Here is a 19180-nt window from a genome sequence, read left to right as displayed (position 1 = left end):
TCCCTTTTCAAGACTCCATGCAGGCTACCCATATTCTTTTGTTCTCATAGCCTTTCTTTGGACATCTTAGTAAGATTAGCCGGCAGCTTTCTTTCATACTCAATAAAGTATTAGTAAAAGTTTCTAGCCCTGTTTTCTTTTGAATTTTAAAGTATCTTCTGCTGATGTTTGATCTAACCGATTATGAGTTGTTTATAAAGTTAGTATTCAGAGACTCAAAAGTGCCTGTTGTGATTGTCCCTGGTACTGACCACCAGGGAAGTGGTTACTCCATACTGCACCTAATGGAGATGTCTGAGGGACCGGTGTGCTGTGGCCACACCGTGCCTTCCCTGCCCAAACCTCCTACCAAGAGCCATGATGCACGAAGAGAGAAGGTGACTCCGTGTCCTATCTTTTGGCAGATCTCTGACATCTACATTAGTGGAGAGTCCGGGGACATGTCAGCCAAGGAGAAGCTGCTCCTCTGGACCCAGAAGGTGACAGCTGGTTACACAGGAATCAAGTGCACCAACTTCTCCTCCTGCTGGAGTGATGGGAAGATGTTCAATGCACTTATTCATCGGTACAGGTAGATGCGGTAGAATTTCAGTATGCCTGGAGGGGCTTCTTCTCATCTCTTGTTTGTAATTAATTATTATATCACTTTCCCTCTCAACCAAGAATCTGATTCATTGTATACAGTTAAAAGAGGAATATGTATTGAACTCCTAGTGTTCTAGGCACTGGGCACAGATAGCAGTGAACAAAACAACAGCAGTTCTTGCTTTCATGGAGGTTATTTGTTTATTAGGCAACATACAAATACATTTTTGCCGTCCTACAGTGCTAAGTGCAATGGAGGGATAGAGAGTGACAGATGGGGGGTTGTGGTATTTTGGACAGAGGGTCAGAGATGGTCTCTCTGATGAGGATGTTGGAGTAGAGCCGTGAGGGCGTGAGCCACGCAGGCCTCTAGGGAGGAAGTTGGAGGAAGTAGCGAGTACAGAGGGCCTGACGTGGAGGCTTGCTTAGAGAGCTGAGGAAGAGCCGGTGGCTGGAGTGAGATGAGCGAGGAAGACAGGATTTTTGAATGATAAAAATTAACACACTTTAAGTGGTCATAAACTTGCCCCCCCCCCACCCCACCCCCATTTTCACTCTGTCATCGCTGATGATACCTTTCCCATGAAATACAACAAGGCTACTGCTGTGTAAGTTTTGAATTAGGGAGCACTGGGCTCCTGAAGTGTAGTTGAAAATGGAATTAGTACTGGGTACTGTTCAGGTTTTCTTTGTGTGAACTCACGTGTGGCATGTAGACGGTGACCTTCCACGTGCCTTGGTGGACTTTCACAGGCCTGATCTGGTAGACATGGAGAGGGTACAGATCCAGAGTAACCGCGAGAACCTGGAGCAGGCTTTCGAAGTGGCAGAAAGACTGGGCGTCACCCGGCTACTGGACGCAGAAGGTGAGAGTGGGCCCACGTTAAGTATGTTTGGCAGTATTTACTGTTCCTTCTCCTGGCAGGTTCCTTTGTTCTGACTAAGACATTTCTTACCCTTCCTCTCAGATGTGGATGTGCCATCTCCCGATGAGAAGTCTGTAATCACTTATGTGTCTTCGATTTATGATGCCTTCCCTAAAGTCCCTGAGGGTGGAGAAGGGATCAGTGCTACGGTAAAAGAACCCTTAAAATACCTTCTGACTTTGATTTGTTTGGGTAGAATGTACTGAGCCAACCATATTTCTCACTGTATACAGAGCATTTTTATACAGAGCAAACTGAATCTACACCGTGTTCATACACGGTCATTGTCCTTGGTCCCTGGGAGTGAGTCTGTCACTAATTTTGTAGCATCTAGCCTAGACTATTCTAGGTGTCAGGAAATTGAATCCCATCTTGCGAGCCCTTGAGGAGCTTTGAAACTGGGACTCTGAGTGTTACATTGAACAGGAAACAGATTTTATGTGGTTTGGGGTGGCCTGAGCTACTTTCTGACGTGCTTGTTTTTCATACTGCTAATCAGAATGAAAATGTGTGATATTTACTCTTTGACATTAGGAAGTAGACTCCAGGTGGCAAGAATACCAAAGCCGAGTGGACTCCCTCATTCCCTGGATCAAACAGCATACAATATTGATGTCAGATAAATCTTTTCCCCAGAACCCTGTTGAACTAAAGGTAAAATTATGGATGTGCATTGATTTTTTATAAATTAATTCTTAGGAGTAAGTCTCAGAGCTGTTGCTGCTGCTGGTTTCTGGGTGAGGTGGTACCAAAATTTGGGCCACATTGTTTGTACCCATTTATTCACCAAATTTTAATTTTGTAGGCACTTTATAACCAGTATATACACTTCAAAGAAACAGAAATTCTGGCCAAGGAGAGAGAAAAAGCAAGAATCGAGGAATTGTATAAATTATTAGAGGTAAGGAAGCTTATCCTTTGCTGAGACTTGGGGGTTGCTGGTTTGCTCTTTTGTTGTGTCTTTGTTAGACCTCCTGCATCCTCTTCCCAACCTGCATTAACAGCAATATGCTAGGGTGACAAACCTGGCATCACTCTCGGCTGGTCTTGGAAATTTGTGGGAAGTGGCAATAGAAACCATCTACGCTTTCTAAAGGGCCTATTGAAAAGTGAAATACATTGAGCCCTAGCTGGTGTGACTCAGTTTATTGGGCATTGTGCCGTGCACCTAAAGGTTGCTGGTTCAATTCCCAGTCAGGGCACATGCCCAGGTTGTGGGCTCCGTACCTGATAGGGGGTGTGCAGGAAGCAGCTGATGGATGTTTCGCTCTCACGTCAGTGTTTCTCTCCCTCTCTCTCTTGCTCTCTCTTTCTCTCTCCAAAAAGAAAACAAAACAAAAACAAAGCAAACAAACAAAAAACAATAAAAAAAGTAACATACTTTTATTCAGAAATTTAGAGTTTTGTGTGAGTTTTCTCATTTCTCAAAGAGAAGCTAAGTCTTCCCTAAGACGGAAAGAAAAGAGACTTCCACTCACATTTTGATTCCTGGAGAATTTGCATCTATAGAGATGGGCATTTGAATGGGGGTTATTGAGAGGACAGGAAGAGTTATGTAACATGTAGCAGGAATGGAAGGCTTTAGAGCAGGAGTCCCTGGATTTAGAGGTGATTATTTTACTCTCACCTCAAGGTGAGGTACTGCTAAATATTCCATTGTTGTCTCTTATTAGACAATAGGAAGAACTGCTGAATGGCTGGGTAAAGAAGCAAGAAGTGATGGCAAAGAATAAATTAAAACCAGGGCCTGGGGGCATGGCTGTGCTTTGGACTAAAAGGATCTCTGGGTTTTTTTAGGTGTGGATTGAATTTGGCCGAATTAAACTGCCTCAAGGTTATCACCCTAATGATGTAGAAGAAGAGTGGGGAAAGCTCATCATCGAGATGCTGGAGCGAGAGAAATCCCTTCGACCAGCTGTAGAGAGGTGAGTCCAGAGCCTGAAGAGGATCTGACATTACTTACTGGGCTGCTTTGGGCCCTACACTTGACTATGGTTTTGATCTTATTTTAGGCTGGAATTGCTGCTACAAATTGCAAACAAAATCCAGAATGGTGCTTTGAACTGTGAAGAAAAACTGACACTAGCTAAGAATACACTGCAGGCTGTAAGTCTCTGACTGTTTTGTCTCACTTCTTATGTCACGTTTTCCACTCCTCGCCCTGTGCTCCAGTAGTTGGAGTTAACATTTGAGGCATCCAGCTGTGCTCCTTCCTTACTCTTGGAATTTCAGCGGGCCCCTTGGCTCCCTAGTCCTAGTGGGTGGGAGCAATGGGAGTGTTCCCACTCTGACTCTCCCTTTCTCCCTCAGGACGCTGCCCACCTGGAGTCAGGACAACCAGTGCAGTGCGAGTCAGATGTCATCATGTACATTCAGGAATGCGAAGGTCTTATCAGGCAGCTGCAAGTGGATCTCCAGATCCTGCGGGATGAGAATTATTACCAGCTAGAAGAACTGGCTTTTAGGTGAGGAACATGGGACTCATACAGAAAGTTTGCTTACTGCTGAGGCTCATGGCTCAAGAGTCAGGTATTGAATCTTGTGACTTGCCCTTAGAGTTCAGTGTCTCCGTAGGAATACTACAGGTATTTTGGCTGGGAAATTCTCTTGGTGGAGGACAATTTCCCCTTATTGCAGGCCCTGTCCACTAAGTAAGTGTAGGGTTTCCTAATCATTGGGGTATCTTATAACACCCCACATACTTCAGAGTGGCCTGCAGGAGTGGGTACCAGATCTGGTTTAGAATGCTGGTGATCCGATACGTCACTTTGTAGAGGAGGAAACCAAACCCACAAAGGGGATGAAGATCACCCAAGACACATGGCTTATACAGAGCCAAGACTAAGACTTACATCTTTGGACCCCCTAATCTGTTGTTGATTTTGTTATACCACCTATGAGTCACATACATAGGTATTTCCTTCTCTCTAGTTAACACTGTAATTTGATATTTGCCTCTCTTACAACCCTGTACAATGAAGATGCTAATAATATCATTTTGCATTCATATAACACTTTCTCTTTCTTTCCTGATATCCTCATCCTTGTCAAATGGATAGGGGATTTTATTTTTAAAAGTACGTTACAAATGTAAGTCTCCTCCTTTCTCTTCTTACATTTCAGGGTTATGCGTCTGCAGGATGAGCTGGTCACCTTGCGCCTAGAGTGCACAAACTTGTATCGGAAGGGCCACTTCACTTCACTTGAATTGGTTCCACCCTCTACTTTAACCACTACTCATCTGAAGGCAGAACCCCTGACCAAGGGAACCCATTCTTCTTCTACCTCCTGGTTCCGAAAGCCCATGACTCGGGCTGAACTTGTGTCTATCTCGTCCTCTGAAGATGAAGGCAATCTCCGATTTGTGTATGAACTACTGTCTTGGGTAGAAGAAATGCAGGTGGGTGAATATTCCAGATGCTTGTACAGTGCACAGCAACTTCTCTAAGAGGACCACGTTGCTCTGTGTCCCTTAATTATCGATGCTGCCTAGGACCCAGACCCCTGTTTTCTTAAATTTTAAATGGACTGGATCAGCTCACATCCTCAAAATTCCACACTGAATAGCATAGACCTTTCCAACTTAAAGACGTTAGAGAATTTCTTCCCTTCAGCTACTGTGCTCCAAGTGGGAGCTTGTGGGAGAAGTTGCAGAGTCTGTAAATCTCAGTTACCGTTTCTGAAATTTCCTCATTGGCAGCGAAGCTTATTCTTCACTTTTTGTGTTTGGCCATAACTCTTACATTTAAGCAAGGCTTCTTTGTTTCACAATTCTGTGGGGCACTTTAAAAGAAAAGTATTTCTCAATTACAGTTGACCTAATAGTATATTACTTTCAGGTGTACAACATAGCGAGTAGGCATTTATATATAACTTATGAAGTGATCACCCCAATAAGTCTAGTATCCATCTGACACCATACATATTTACTATAATATTATTGACTGTATTCCCTATGCTGTACTTTACATCCCTAGGGCGCACTATTTTCATGTATTCTAGGACAGCGTTCGCCAACCTTTCGGACCTCATGGACCACCAGTGGTCCATGGACCACCGGTTGGCGACAGCTGTTCTAGGATAATAGTTCAAGTTCAATATTGTCCTCCTTATCCTTCTAACCCTTTTGTTTGTGTGAGATATTTCCCATCTCCTGATAATGGAGTCTCCATGTACCAATAAATAAAAACATTCAAAAACATGCTAATGTTTTAAAATTCATTGGCCAGTAGTTGATGCCGTGAATGAAGCTTACTATTTTCAGATATTTCTTTCTTATATCCATTTTGATTGTGAAATGAAGAGCTCTATAAAGGGAAATGCCTGAACTATAAAGTTAAGCATCTTCAGCCAGTGGACACACCTTCCTGGTTGGTGAATTTAGGAACATCTTCCCACAATGCAGCAGCAAAAGCCTGCCTCTGCTGCTGTAGCTGATGGGGTTTAGTCTCTAGCTCCTTGGGGGGTGATTATGGCATATTTTTCTGTGAGAGGTCATAAAGGAGATACCCTTTGCCAGTCCTCTACCTCTAGCCCCCTTGTCCAAATGTTGATTGTGGCAATTTTCTTTTTCTGCCACCTTAGCAGTAAGTTATTATATATGTGCTTTTCTTTTTCAGATGAAACTGGAGCGAGCAGAGTGGGGCAGTGACCTGCCTAGTGTGGAGTTGCAGCTGGAAACACAGCAGCACATTCATACGAGTGTGGAAGAGCTGGGCTCGAGTGTCAAAGAGGCCAGGTTGTATGAGGTGCGTGACAGTCAGAACCCGTTAGGGAGGTAGGGCAGGTGGGTAGGCAGTATGCACGATGCAGCTGTCTCTAAGGAGAAGGGGCTTTGGCAAGGAGTGATAACCATAAGCAGCACTTTACAACAAACTCCCTTTTCACATGAAGTGTCCTTTTGCTCTTTGAAATAACCTTGTGGGAAAGGTCTTTTTTTATTAACTCTTTTTGGCAAAAAAGAAGTGATCCTGAAAGCTAAGGTCAGTATTGGTAAGTAGTGGATGCAGTTTCCAAACTCAGACCCTCTGCTCCAGAGTTCATGCTCTTTCTACTTCACCTTCTGTCTGCAGTAGAGAGCTGGTGTAGAGAAATTGTTCAGTCTCTCTTCTTTACTCATTCTACCTTCCCATTTTTTAATTTCTTTTTAAAAATATATTTTAAAGGGAGAGAGAGCGAGAGATAGAAACACCAATGATGCGAGAATCATTGATTGGCTGCCTCCTGCATGTCCCACACTGGGGATTGAGCTGCAATCCGGTCATGTGACTTGACCAGGAATCAAACTGTGATATCTGGTTCAGAGGTCAATGCTCAACCACTGAGCCATACCAGCTGGGCCCCATTTTTTTTTTTCTTTTACTTCAGCTCTCCCCTTCAAAAAAGAAGTTGAGTGATTTTGGAATCATTAGGCATAGGTTTTTTTTTAAAGACACTTTCCAGAATTACTGGAATAACAAGACAGTGTGGTCTGTCAGTTGTATTCTCCCTGCTGAACTGTTCCTTGTGTAGTGCTGCTCCAAGCTGTAAAAGCTGACCCAGGTTTATTATCTAAGCTTCTATTTCTCAGAGTAAGTAGTCTCTACCTGTGTGCAGACATAATGTTTACATAGCTGAAACCATGTCATAAATATAGTTTACTTATCCTTTCTCTAATGTGTTCCTGTTTCATTCTTTTCTTATCAGGGAAAAATGTCTCAGAATTTTCATACTAGTTACGTTGAAACTCTCGGAAAGCTGGAGACGCAGTATTGTAAATTGAAGGTAAACTGTGACTAACTCTGTATTCTGTTCCTGGAGAATCTGGTTGCTTCCAAACATCTCCTTTCCCTAATTTGGCCGTTTTGGTTTTCTGTTTATTAAATTACATCATGTCCTTTGCCATTGTTCCTATGTATATATTATTGTCTTAATGGAGCAGAACCGCTGCCCCACAAAGTCTTAAGTAGGGCTATTTGAGCTACCCTGCTTCCCCAGAGCCGTGGTTACCTGTGCTTTGAGCACCAAAACTAAAAGTTTGAGGTTGATAGGGAAGGGACTTCTCTCTGTAGTCTTCCTGTCATTCAAGATTGCTCAGAGTATGACAGGCCCAGGATTATTCTTTATCCAGGAAGCCCCACAAAGGCCAGGTGAGTTCCAACTTTTAGCTAAAATTGCCAAGGGCTCTGGAGTCCTGTGCCAAACTTGTACTAAATCTAAGCCAATGGAGAAGCACCCAGAGTCTAAAGAACAAGACAAAATTCATTTCCCGAGTTATTCTTCACTTTGATGTCAAGTGTGCTATCTTCTGTAGATGAAAGGCTGGTGGTTTAACCTTGTAATCCTTGCTTTGTCTAGGAAACTTCTAGCTTCCGGATGAGGCACCTTCAAAGCCTGCATAAATTTGTTTCCAGAGCTACAGCTGAGTTGATTTGGTTGAATGAGAAGGAGGAAGAGGAACTAGCATATGATTGGAGTGACAACAATCCCAATATCTCAGCCAAGAAAAATTACTTCTCAGTGAGTCTAGCATAACATACCTGTCATATTTATGTAATAGCAGCAGAAGGAGACAGAGGGTCTAGCCTGCTGAGAGCTAGGGTTCCTTCTGCTAGACAGAACTAGGGACCCTGCTTAATGCATCTGTATATGTGAGAGAGGGAAATCCAGAATGCATTGAGAAAGGCAGAGTCTTGGGTTCATGGAGCTGCCTGCAAGTAGAGTCATTTCAGAAGCCATATAGCTTTGTGGTTAAGATTATAGGCTTCAGAGTACCCCTCCACTTACTAGCTCAGTGTGCCCCTTCACAGGGTTGTATAAAAGACTCAGTAAGATTTAATAACTAATAATCTTAGTATTGTTTAACTGAAGTATACTCTTGGCTTCTCAGAAATGCTGAATTCTCTAATTCATTTAATAATTTTTTGGTCTCAATTTCTTTTTTAAAAAATAAGTTGTTATTGGGTTTTAGAGAGAGAGGAAGGGAGAGAAACAGAAAGAGAGAGAAACATTGAGAGAGAAACACCAATTAGCTGCTTCCTGCATGCCTCCTACTAGGGATGGAGCCCGTAACTGGGGCATGTGCCCTGACCGGAAATCAAACAGGCGACCTCTTGGTTCATGGGTCAATGTTCAACCACTGAGACACACTGGCTGTGATCAGTCTCTTTATTTGTAAAGAGACTGGGAAGGAAAATTCAGCATTGGAGTATGGAACAATGCTTTATATTCTTTTCAGTGAAAGATGTATATAAGTAAGTAGGATTATTTTTTTGCTACTTTTAGTATTTCTATATCTCAGAGGATTTTTAAACATTTTATAAACCCTATGCAAATAGGAAACGTTTTTACTAACACTTACTTTAGATACTTTAATTCCATTAATTTAGAAGTGTGTTGTTGTTTTTTAAATGTAAGCTATTCCTGAATAGAGAGTGGTATAGGATTTTTCTGAAGTAAAGAAGAAATAATAGATATGATAATACAATAAACAGTCTGTATGCGGACAGAAATAAAGCCATGAAAGAAATGTAAATAAGGTGCTTGGAAAGCATCAGGGACGAGCGGTCAAATCTGATCCTAAGGATCAGTACCCAGCTTCACAGAAGAGCTGGCATCTAAAGTGGGTCCTGTAATGTGAATGGAATTTCGAGCCAGAGGAGGACACTATAGTCTTAGCAAAGCCAACCAGTCAGTGGTACAGATCCACTGGTGTGTCAGGTGCGGTGTTAGGTGGGTGCTGACATGAACTGGCCACTCTAGCCAGGCCATTTCCTTTCTCTGCTTCCAGTCTCATCCCGTGTTCCCCCACTTACTTGGCTCTGGCTGGGGCCCCAAGTCCTTTGTGAATCATTTGCCAGTAATTCCAGCATTTTTGCTCTTCTCTGAAATCCTTTGGCATGTACTGTTCATGCATCTCATTTTGGCACTAGCCACAGCGTTGCAGGCTTTTTAAAAGTAGAGTAGGGAACAGAGCCTTTTATTGCTACTCTTCCCTTAATAGCACTTAATGCATAAAATTGAATTCAATTTTCAGGAGTTGACAATGGAACTGGAGGAAAAACAGGATGTGTTTCGGTCTCTACAAGATACAGCAGAGCTGCTATCACTTGAGAACCACCCAGCGAAGCAGACGGTGGAGGTATGTGACTTGAGAACATGTAAGGGCCAAGTGCTCAGAGGTGATTGTTCATAAAAGTGCTCAAAGCAGAGGCTTTGTTCTGCTGAAGGACCTGGAGGAAATGTCCGGGATCGTTTGTCTTGGGGTTTCCCCCTTTTCATCCCAGCCCCCAAAAGACTGCAGACAGTTTTGATGGTCTGTGGACAATACTACGAGGAACAAGATTGAATCCTAACTTCATGGGGAAAATGGCCTGGACCACATATTTTCCGAATAAGTATCCGGATAGGTCCTGTCTCTTGATGTGGTGCCTTTGCCCAGAGAAGTGGAGCAATCCCGGAGGGTTTATTTATGTCTGGGTTTTGCTGGCCAGATCACTTAGTTGCAACTGAGTGTGGAAGAGGCCTTTTCTATGTAACCCCTTCTGACAAAATCATGTTGGACAAAAGACAAGCCTCTTGCTTATGGAAGCATTGAGCAGCTGCCAATCAAGTATCTCCATGTATCTTCTGTATCCTCTATCATGAGCAGCGTTGTCCTTGGAAGAGAGCACTGCACATGTATTTTGGGCCAGTTAATCTCATGCCCTGCTGTCTGTGCTGCTTGTTGCAGGCTTACAGTGCCGCTGTCCAGTCCCAGTTGCAGTGGATGAAGCAGCTGTGCTTGTGTGTCGAGCAGCATGTGAAAGAGAATACTGCTTACTTTCAGGTATGTGGGCTTTGTGTTTTTCTGTGTGCATGTTTATGTGTAACTGTGTGTGTATATATTGTAGAGGATGAGAAGAATATTCGTTTTTATTCTGGCAAGAGATTTTGTGTGTCTGTGCATATACCCCGGGGTGGGCAAAAGTAGGTTTACAGTTCATATGGTAATACAATAATTAAGAAATAATAATGCAAGAATAAACTGTTTTGTGTACTCAAAATTGTAAACCTACTTTTGTTCACCCCTATATATGGGAAAGGCAAGGTTAAAAACTTATCTGTGGCCCTAGCCAGTTTGGTTCAGTGGGTAGAGCATCGGCCTGCGGACTAAAGGGTCCTAGGTTCGATTCTGGTCAAGGGCACATGCCCGGGTTGTGGGCTCAATCCCCAGTGGAGGTCGTGCAGGAGGCAGCCGATCAGTGATTCTCTCTCATCATTGATGTTTCTATCTCTCCCTCTCCCTTCCTCTCTGAAATCAATAAAATAATATATTAAAAAAAAAAACGTACCTGTGTCAGTGATCTTCTGTTGTATAAACCAGCACCCTAAGACTTAGTGGTTTAAAACCACAATCATTTAGTTAGATCATGACTCTGTGGGTTGGCAATCTGAGCTGTGCTCAGCTGAGTGGTTCTTCTCATCTTGCCTGGCTTATTCATGGCTGCAGGCAGCTGGCAGGCAGGCTGGGGGCTGGTTGGTCCCAGTTGGCATCACTCACATGTCTGACTGTCGGGGGTGATGAGGTACAAGTCGGTATACAAGTCTCTAGCACCCAATAGGCTATCCTGGGCTTCTTCACAGAGTGCCTGTGTTCCACAAGCAGCAAGAGAGAGTGAGCCCAGTCACACGCACTTGCTTCTGCTGTCACATTTGTTAACATGCCAGTGGCCAAAGGAAGTCACGTGGCCATGCCCATCTTCGAGGGGAGGAGAAATCGACTCCATCTCTTAAAGGGAAGACCTGTAAAATATTAGGATCATTTTTTTCTACAATTTGTCACAGCATGCAAAATATACTACTTGTTTTCAAGTGAGGATGGGCAGAGGAAATAAACTATTATCTCTGGTTTTGTCCTAAGTTAAATCATCTTCCTGATCATTTTGTAATTACATCAATGAATTAAAACATTTGATGACTCAACATCTAGGCTTTTGTGAACTATACCTCCCAGCCAAGTGCTGTCACTAGTCAGAAGTCAAGAGGAATGAGCAGTGATTTCTGAGAGGGTGAAGCAGACGGACTTTTCCATGGGGTTCAGTAGGCTTTGTGCTGGCCATCACTGTTTCCAGGCCGAGGCAATATAAAGCCTCCGGTTTATACTTTCGTGGCCTTTGTAATGAACTATCACACTCCGGAGAGTTTAATCAGCTTTGCTCAACTCTGCAGAGTAGGATTATTCTTTCTCAGTTAAGATCTTGGTGTTGTGATGTAATGAACACAAGGCACCCCTTCCTTCTGTCCCCACAGTTCTTCAGTGATGCACGAGACCTGGAGTCATTCTTGAGGAACCTCCAAGACTCCATCAAACGAAAATATTCCTGTGACCACAACACCAGCTTATCCCGCCTTGAGGACTTGCTCCAGGACTCAATGGTGGGTGTTGCATCAGTGGGATGATTACAGAAACATACTCTGAGAAACAGAGTAAACCCTCTCAGCTGCTGCTGTTATATTCTTGAAAGCTACAGGGCAGTGGGTCATTGTTATAACGTTTGTCTCACATTCTAATAGAATTTAATCAGTTTTTCTTTCTTTTTCCTTTTCTCTTTTCTTTCCTTAAAGAAGTTGCTAATAAGATTCCTTTTGGGTATGTTATTGAAGTAAAAGCCTAGTCATCTCCCCTTGGGCCACTTTAGTGCCCATCATACTTTCTTTGCATTGTTCCTATCTATTTCAATTTAATAGGTGGAGCCAAAGATGAGGTGTAGGGTCGAAGGGGATTAACTGACATCAAATTCTTTTTAAGTCTCTCATGTGAAGAGAATTTTTAAAACTAAATAAAACAAAAACTCCCAGTGAACTAGACCTGAACCCAATTTTTCCTCCTTGGCAACTTTCTTTTGGTAATGATGAGGTACTAGAAAATGGAATTTAATTAAGGACATTAAATCTTATTTAGATATAATGCAATATTCAGTTTATTTATGTAGCAATATTTACTTTTTAGATATTACTGCATTCAGTATTTAATCCCAAACAATTTTACATTTATGTCCTCCAATGAATTATTCCTTCAGGAGTGCTGGTAATAAAATCAGCAGCAGGGCTACTTACATTTATTGAATGTATTATTACATAGAATTGGCAAGGCAAGGCTCAAGGTACATCTCACAGTAAGACAGAAATATGTATGTAATAGAGAAATTACTTTTTCTGTATGAGAAGCCAGGGAATTGTCACATTTCAACAGACAACTATAAGCGAAGCAGAATAACACCAAACAGAGTCATTTTTTTGTGTGGGTGAGACTTGGGCATTTGTGAGCATTAGTTAATTTTTAAAATATATTTGTAGGTAAAATAAAGCTATGAATGGGTTTACATTCAGTGTTTTACTTGGGCAAATAATCTGTTAATTAATTTGGAACGAAGGGTAAAAAGCTGACTTTTCCGATGTTGTCTCTAGAATGTCTCTCTTGGAGGTACTTCAGGTTTGAAGGAGGAATATAATAATCCTTGGCTGTTATCTCCTCCCTCCCACAGAGTACCTTCCTGTTGTAGGGTAACTCCTCTGCAGTTGTTATATCTTCTCTTCTCGAGGGTCGCTGCTCTGTTCCCTCCTCTCCAGGTCAGGGGCATCGGGTTGGCGGCATCATCTGGGCATGGAGTCACCTGGTCTGCTCCTCAGCTTGTCCTCAGCTTTCCGTCAGGTTCGGGAGCATCTGTCCTGGCTTCTGGTTCTTTGCAGAACTTTTACCACGCTGAGCACTTGGTCTCTGGAGTTTGAGATGTTTGGCTGTGGGTTAGACAGAAATTGACTTCTTTATTGCAAGGAAAATGACATGGGTAGACCAGCTCTCAATATGGAACCGTGTGGCTGTCTCCCTGATATATTCCATTCCTCTTTCTTAACTAATAAGTTAAAGTTGTATTTCTTCCAATCATGCTCCCCGGGACAGGCAAAGGTAGTTTATTTAAGCATTTCTTTCTTTTTTTACTTGCATATTCTTAATTCCTTAATGGCATTTCTTAACATTATTAACTCTTTATTCTCATTACATCTACTTCCATCCTAAGAAAGCCCTCTTCTGGGGAGTTTTTATACCTCAAAATGGGCTTGAGACATCCTGGTTAATCTTTTACTTTAATGGAATTGGCAGTAGATTGCTACCAATTTTGTTGACAAGAGGCTCATTAGTTTTTAAGATAATTGGGTTTGCAGAGACTTGAGAGTTTTAATTTTGCATGGTACTGCTTTCAAACCAATCAAATTTACATGCCTACCGCACAGCAAGATACTAAAAGGTAAACCCTAAATCATTTGTCATGATGCCTTCACCAACCGCATTGATTGTTGGTTGAAGGCCTAAGATCTTTCTGGAGAAAGTTAGACTCAATTTAAGAAAGTAAAACACTTGTGGTAGATATAATTATTTTAAAAAATTCAAAGAGCTTAACTCTGGCTTCTAAGCAGAAGGCAAGAACTGGCTTCTACCAGTGAAAAATTGAATAAAAACAACAATAACAACATAGTTGTTATTATTGTTTTTAACTTCTATGTTCTCTGAACTTATTTGGGGAAATCCTTTGCTAACTTAAAGCTGTATTTGGCAGCAAGGCGTTCTTTTTTGTTTTATGTTTTGTTATTTTGCATGCTGCTTTATAGTTGGTTAATTGAAAGGGCACTGGGAAAAAGCTGCAAAATTTGAGTACAAAAGCACCTGGTAGAAGACAAAAACAGTCTCTCCTTTTTTCTGTATCCTTGTGTTTCTAAGATGGCTCCACCAAGGATTATTTAACTGAGAAATGACATTCTCTGAGGGAGTGGAGCCCTCAGTTTTCTTTGTTAGTCACCCGGGGTAGCAACAGTGTCCTTTTGATTTTCTTCTCATTTTGTAGGATGAAAAGGAACAGCTTATACAGTCCAAGAGTTCTGTTGCCAGTCTTGTTGGGAGATCAAAAACAATTGTTCAGCTAAAGCCACGCAGTCCCGACCACGTGCTGAAGAGCACCATTTCTGTGAAGGCCATCTGTGATTACCGGCAGATCGAGGTAAGGAGGGGGAAAGGATATTTCTGGCTCCAGAGGGAAGGAAGGGAGAAGGGAAGCCTTTGGTTAGGGTTATGATAATGAGGAAAGATCAAATACTAGAGTTTTTAAAATTTAGAATTTAAACAAGGTTCTTTCACTTAGATCATTGCAACAGCCTCCCCATCCAGTGCATTCTTTATTCTACCATCAGCATGATCATTTATAAACAAGTGTCATTCCCCTGCTTAAGTCCCACAGCAATTCCCTTTTCTTTGTAGAAAGTCTGAATTCCTTAATGTGGCTTCAGGGTCCTACCTCTCTAGCCAAGACTGAGTCATGCCCCTCCTGTGCATTCCCAGTAAATTGCATGTGTCACATACTATTGTAGCTATATATCCCACCAGAATATGTGGAATATAGACCATGTTTGTCAGCTTACCATTTCTCTATTTTTATCTCTAGTGGCCTAGCATACTTCCAGGTAGATAGTAGACTCAATAAATATTTGTTACACAAAAGAATTAGTGACTTTTTCTGTACTTTTCTGTCTCAATTCTGTCCATAAAATAGGAGTAATACTGTTGGTTACTTATCATCCAAGGGAAAGAACTGGTGATTCCAACTAGTTAAACATTTTCAGGGATTTGGGTGGGACAACAGAAAGGGAGGGGGAGGAAGTATCAAAAGCAAAGTTGTGAGTATTCATGTCCCTTTAATTTTCACTCTAATGGTTGTATGTATGAAAGATTGCTCTTGGGGGTCTTACTGTCTCCTTCTACCCTTCACTCACTGAGTTACTTGACATGTAACAGGCATTTCATAAACACTTGCTTCCTGGATTTATTTGATGTCCACAACCTTTTCTGTGTTGTGCATTTTTACATGGTATCTTTTTGTCAGAATCAGGGACTCTTACTAAGTGATAGCAGGTCTCCAAAATGATTTTTTCTTGAAGATTTCGTAGCCTTGGGATCAGGTGCCAGGTAATAATGGTTTGTTGATTTATCCATTAGCAATAACTTGTAAATCTGTCTCTTCAGATTACTATTTGCAAGAATGATGAATGTGTGTTGGAAGATAATTCCCAGAGGACCAAGTGGAAAGTGATCAGCCCCACAGGGAATGAGGCCATGGTGCCATCTGTCTGCTTCCTCATTCCTCCACCCAATAAGGATGCCATTGAGATGGCCAGCAGGTAACTTGGCTCAACTGCCACTCTGTACTGCCACCTCTGCTCTTTGACCTGGGAGAACTGATCTCCTTGAACAGAGCAACTAAAATTTAAAGTTTCTTTTGGGAAAGATCTTCTATTAGGATATCAAGTCCTAGCCTACCAGCCACATAGTAGATTTTCAGTAAATGCTTATCTTCAATTGAGATATATTTGGTGATAGTTCTTTTTAAAAAAAGTTCTTGGTTATAAACAGTTTAATCTCAGAAGATTGATTTATGTAGTGACAGCTAATTTTCTTCTTTAATTTACATTGTATTAGAGTAATATGTACATATTTTTAAGAGTTGAATTATACCAAAACACTTAAAATAAAAACTATCAACTACCCTCCCCATCCCAAAGTTCTGCTTCCAAGAGTCAATTATTTTTAACTCTTTGAGCATATTTTTCTGGTTTTAATTCCAAATTTATAAATAATGTGATTATTTTTCCTGCTATTTTCTGATTTTTTTCAACTTTAGAAATTATCTATTGACTTCCTACTCTTGGATATTAACATTTAGCTTGCTACACATATACCTGCATACACTTCTCCTTTTCCCATCTTCCAAATGTAGTTATGCCACAGTTTTTGTTTAAACTGGTATTTTTGTGTTGTTATATTAAATGGTTTATAGCTGAGCCACACCTACTACAGGGGATTGTTGTGAGATTTACCCTTGTTGTGTCTTTCCTCTCTAAACTCACCCATCCTCTGCCACTCTCCTTGCTTATGCTCAGCTCCAGTCAGTCACCCTCATCTTTTTCCTGTTTCTCAAACACCACAAGCATATTCTTGCCTCAGGCCTTTCACTTCCTCTGCTTGCTTCAAATATGTATGTGATTCACTCCCTAGCTTCATTCAGTTCATCTTACCACCCCACCCCCACTCACTGCCTGTCACTTTCTGTCTCCTTTACTCATCTTAATTTTTTTTCATAACACTTAATACAACCTAACAGATTACATACTAGTTTATTGTCTCTCCCCTCCTGTTAGAAGTTCCAAAAGAGTAGAGGTTTTTGTCTGTTTTGTTTATTTCTGTAGCCTTAGCACTAGAACCATTGCCGGCACATAGTAGGTGCTCGGTAGGTGGTTGTTGAAGGAGAGAGTGAATGAGTTGGTGATTGAATAGATGTACGTATAAGTCAATTATTTCATTTGCTTTCTTGTATAACTTTTTGTTGGAGTTGATAATTTTTATTTTTTTATTTTTAAATATGTTGTTACTAATTTCAGAGAGGAAGGGGTGGGGGAGAGAGAGGTAGAAACGTCAATGATGAAAGAGTATCATTGATCGGCTGCCTCCTGCACGCCCCACACGGGATCAAGCCCGCAGCCCGGGCATATGCCCTGACCAGGAATTGAACTGTGACCTCCTTGTTCATAGGTCGATGCTCAACCACTGAGCCATGATAATTTTTAAAAAATTTTTATTAAATTTATTGGGGTGACGTTGGTTAATAGGAAGATATAGTTTTCAAGTGTACATTTCTATGCTACAGGATCTGTATATTGCGTCATGTGCCCACCTCCTCAAATCAGATCATCTTCCGCCACCATATATTAGGCCCCCTTCTGCCTTACCCCCTTCCCTCTGATAACTATTACATTCTCTGTGTCCACGAGTTTGTTATATATCCCATGTATGAGTGAAATCATATGGTTCTTAGCTTTTCCTAACTGACTTATTTCACTTAGCATAATATTCTCAAGGTCCATCCATGTTGTCACAAATAGTAGTATTTCATCTTTTCTTTTGGTTGAGTAGTATTCCATTGTGTAAACATACCACATCTTCTTTATCCAGTCCTCTGTCTAAGGACACTTTGGTTGTCTCCATGTCTTGGCCATTGTGAGTAATGCTGCAATGAACATAGGGATGCATATGTCTTTGCAAAATACACATTTTTTAGTTTTTTTGAGTGGATACCCAGAAGAGAGATTGCTGGGTCATATGATAACTCTATTCTTAGTTTTCTGATAAGTCATCAGATTGTTTACCATAGTGGCTGTACCAATAATTGTTTTGTTTTTAAGTTTGCTTAGTTGTCTACTTTCATATTATAAATTTATTCCCAAACTCTCCTACAATACTGTAAAAGGCTAGCCCAGCCGTGGGCAAACTACGGCCCACGGGCCGGATCCGGCCCGTTTGAAATGAATAAAACTAAAAAAAAAAAAAAGACCGTACCCTTTTATGTAATGATGTTTACTTTGAATTTATATTAGTTCACACAAACACTCCATCCATGCTTTTGTTCCGGCCCTCCGGTCCAGTTTAAGAACCCATTGTGGCCCTCGAGTCAAAAAGTTTGCCCACCCCTGGGCTAGCCCAACACTATAGGTACTTTTTTTTATTATTATTTTCTCTTGGAAACATCTCTCCAGTCTGAACCTGCTGTGTAGGCCTCAGTACTGCCTCCCTGGCATTTCCCTTCATCTTCATCCTGAAGACTTGCTTTGCCTGTCTTCTGTGTGGACCCTCTGATTCCTAGAAACCAAGTCTTATTTGCTGGTTTATTCCCTGGTTTAGGAGAGTACACTCTCCAGGAGCCTACTGAGAAAAAGTCCATGAGAAGTAAAGCTTTTGAGATTTCTCATATCTGAAAATGTCTTTCTTCTCTCTTCATAATGAATTGGTCAGTTACGAATTTTCATAATGAGATTCTTTTAAAAATTATTTCACTCTGAGCCTTGAAGACACTGTTCCACTGTTTTCTAGCTTCCAGGGTTTATTGTTGAGAAGTACAGTAGTATTCTCATTCTTTATCTTTCTTTTTTTTAAATATATTTTTTATTGATAATAGTGTTATAGATAAATCCCATCCCCTCCACCCCCACCTCCCAGCCTTTACTCCCTCTGCCCAAGTCTTCACTACCCTATTGCACGTGTCATGGGCTATGTATATAAGTATATAAGTTCTTTGGTTTATTTCTTCTCACCCCCCAATTCTATCTTTCTGGCTTTTTTTCTTAAGTTTACAAAACTGTCAAATTCTCCCTTTGTAGTGAGCAGTACTATACTTTTGACAGATGCACAGAACTGCGTATCCTCCACTACAGTCACAATACATATCAGTTTGATACTTTAACCTTTTGAGTGAAATATTTTTCTTTCTGAAGCTTTTGAAATCCTTTTTGTCTTTAATCTTTGGAGGGATGCTCTGTCCTCAGGTGAGCCTTTGTGCTTACCCTGAATACAAACTGCAAACTCACATCTTTGAGCGCTGGGGAAATTTTTGTTAGATTGCTTAATTATTTCCTTCTCTATGTTCTGCTCTTGCTTTTAAGAACTCTGATTTGATCTCCTCAACTGATTCTCTAATTTTCTTTCTGCTTTATATTTCTTTGTGTTTTTGTTCTTTGAAATTTCCTGAACTTTTATTTCAATTTTGCTGATAATTTAGTGGGATTTTGGAAAAAGGGAAGATCTATAATAATAAAAGCATAATATGCTAATT

The 19180-nt window shown here is 41.1% G+C and overlaps 1 protein-coding gene across 6 annotated transcripts in view; it reads left to right on the top strand.

Moving 5' to 3' along the window:
• The first annotated feature begins 407 nt into the window (after positions 1–407).
• The window catches only part of MACF1 (microtubule-actin crosslinking factor 1), a 167666-nt gene continuing 148893 nt past the window's right edge, over positions 408–19180 (top strand). For all 6 annotated transcript variants that reach the window (XM_023762771.1, XM_023762770.1, XM_023762769.1 and 3 more), the window contains exons 1-17: positions 408–571; positions 1339–1451; positions 1554–1660; positions 2046–2165; positions 2317–2412; positions 3309–3436; positions 3524–3617; positions 3822–3976; positions 4635–4911; positions 6131–6259; positions 7197–7274; positions 7848–8009; positions 9526–9630; positions 10222–10317; positions 11781–11906; positions 14372–14524; positions 15544–15698. In XM_023762771.1, the coding sequence (XP_023618539.1) occupies positions 441–571; positions 1339–1451; positions 1554–1660; positions 2046–2165; positions 2317–2412; positions 3309–3436; positions 3524–3617; positions 3822–3976; positions 4635–4911; positions 6131–6259; positions 7197–7274; positions 7848–8009; positions 9526–9630; positions 10222–10317; positions 11781–11906; positions 14372–14524; positions 15544–15698 (2225 nt within the window). In that variant the 5' untranslated portion in view covers positions 408–440. The remainder of the gene's footprint in view (positions 572–1338; positions 1452–1553; positions 1661–2045; positions 2166–2316; positions 2413–3308; positions 3437–3523; positions 3618–3821; positions 3977–4634; positions 4912–6130; positions 6260–7196; positions 7275–7847; positions 8010–9525; positions 9631–10221; positions 10318–11780; positions 11907–14371; positions 14525–15543; positions 15699–19180) is intronic.

Source organism: Myotis lucifugus, unplaced genomic scaffold (genome assembly GCF_000147115.1).
Source record: "Myotis lucifugus unplaced genomic scaffold, Myoluc2.0 scaffold_260, whole genome shotgun sequence".
Taxonomy (NCBI): Eukaryota; Metazoa; Chordata; class Mammalia; order Chiroptera; family Vespertilionidae; genus Myotis; species Myotis lucifugus.
The sequence above is the reverse complement of the archived record's forward strand: the minus strand, read 5'-3'. Positions and strand labels throughout refer to the sequence as shown.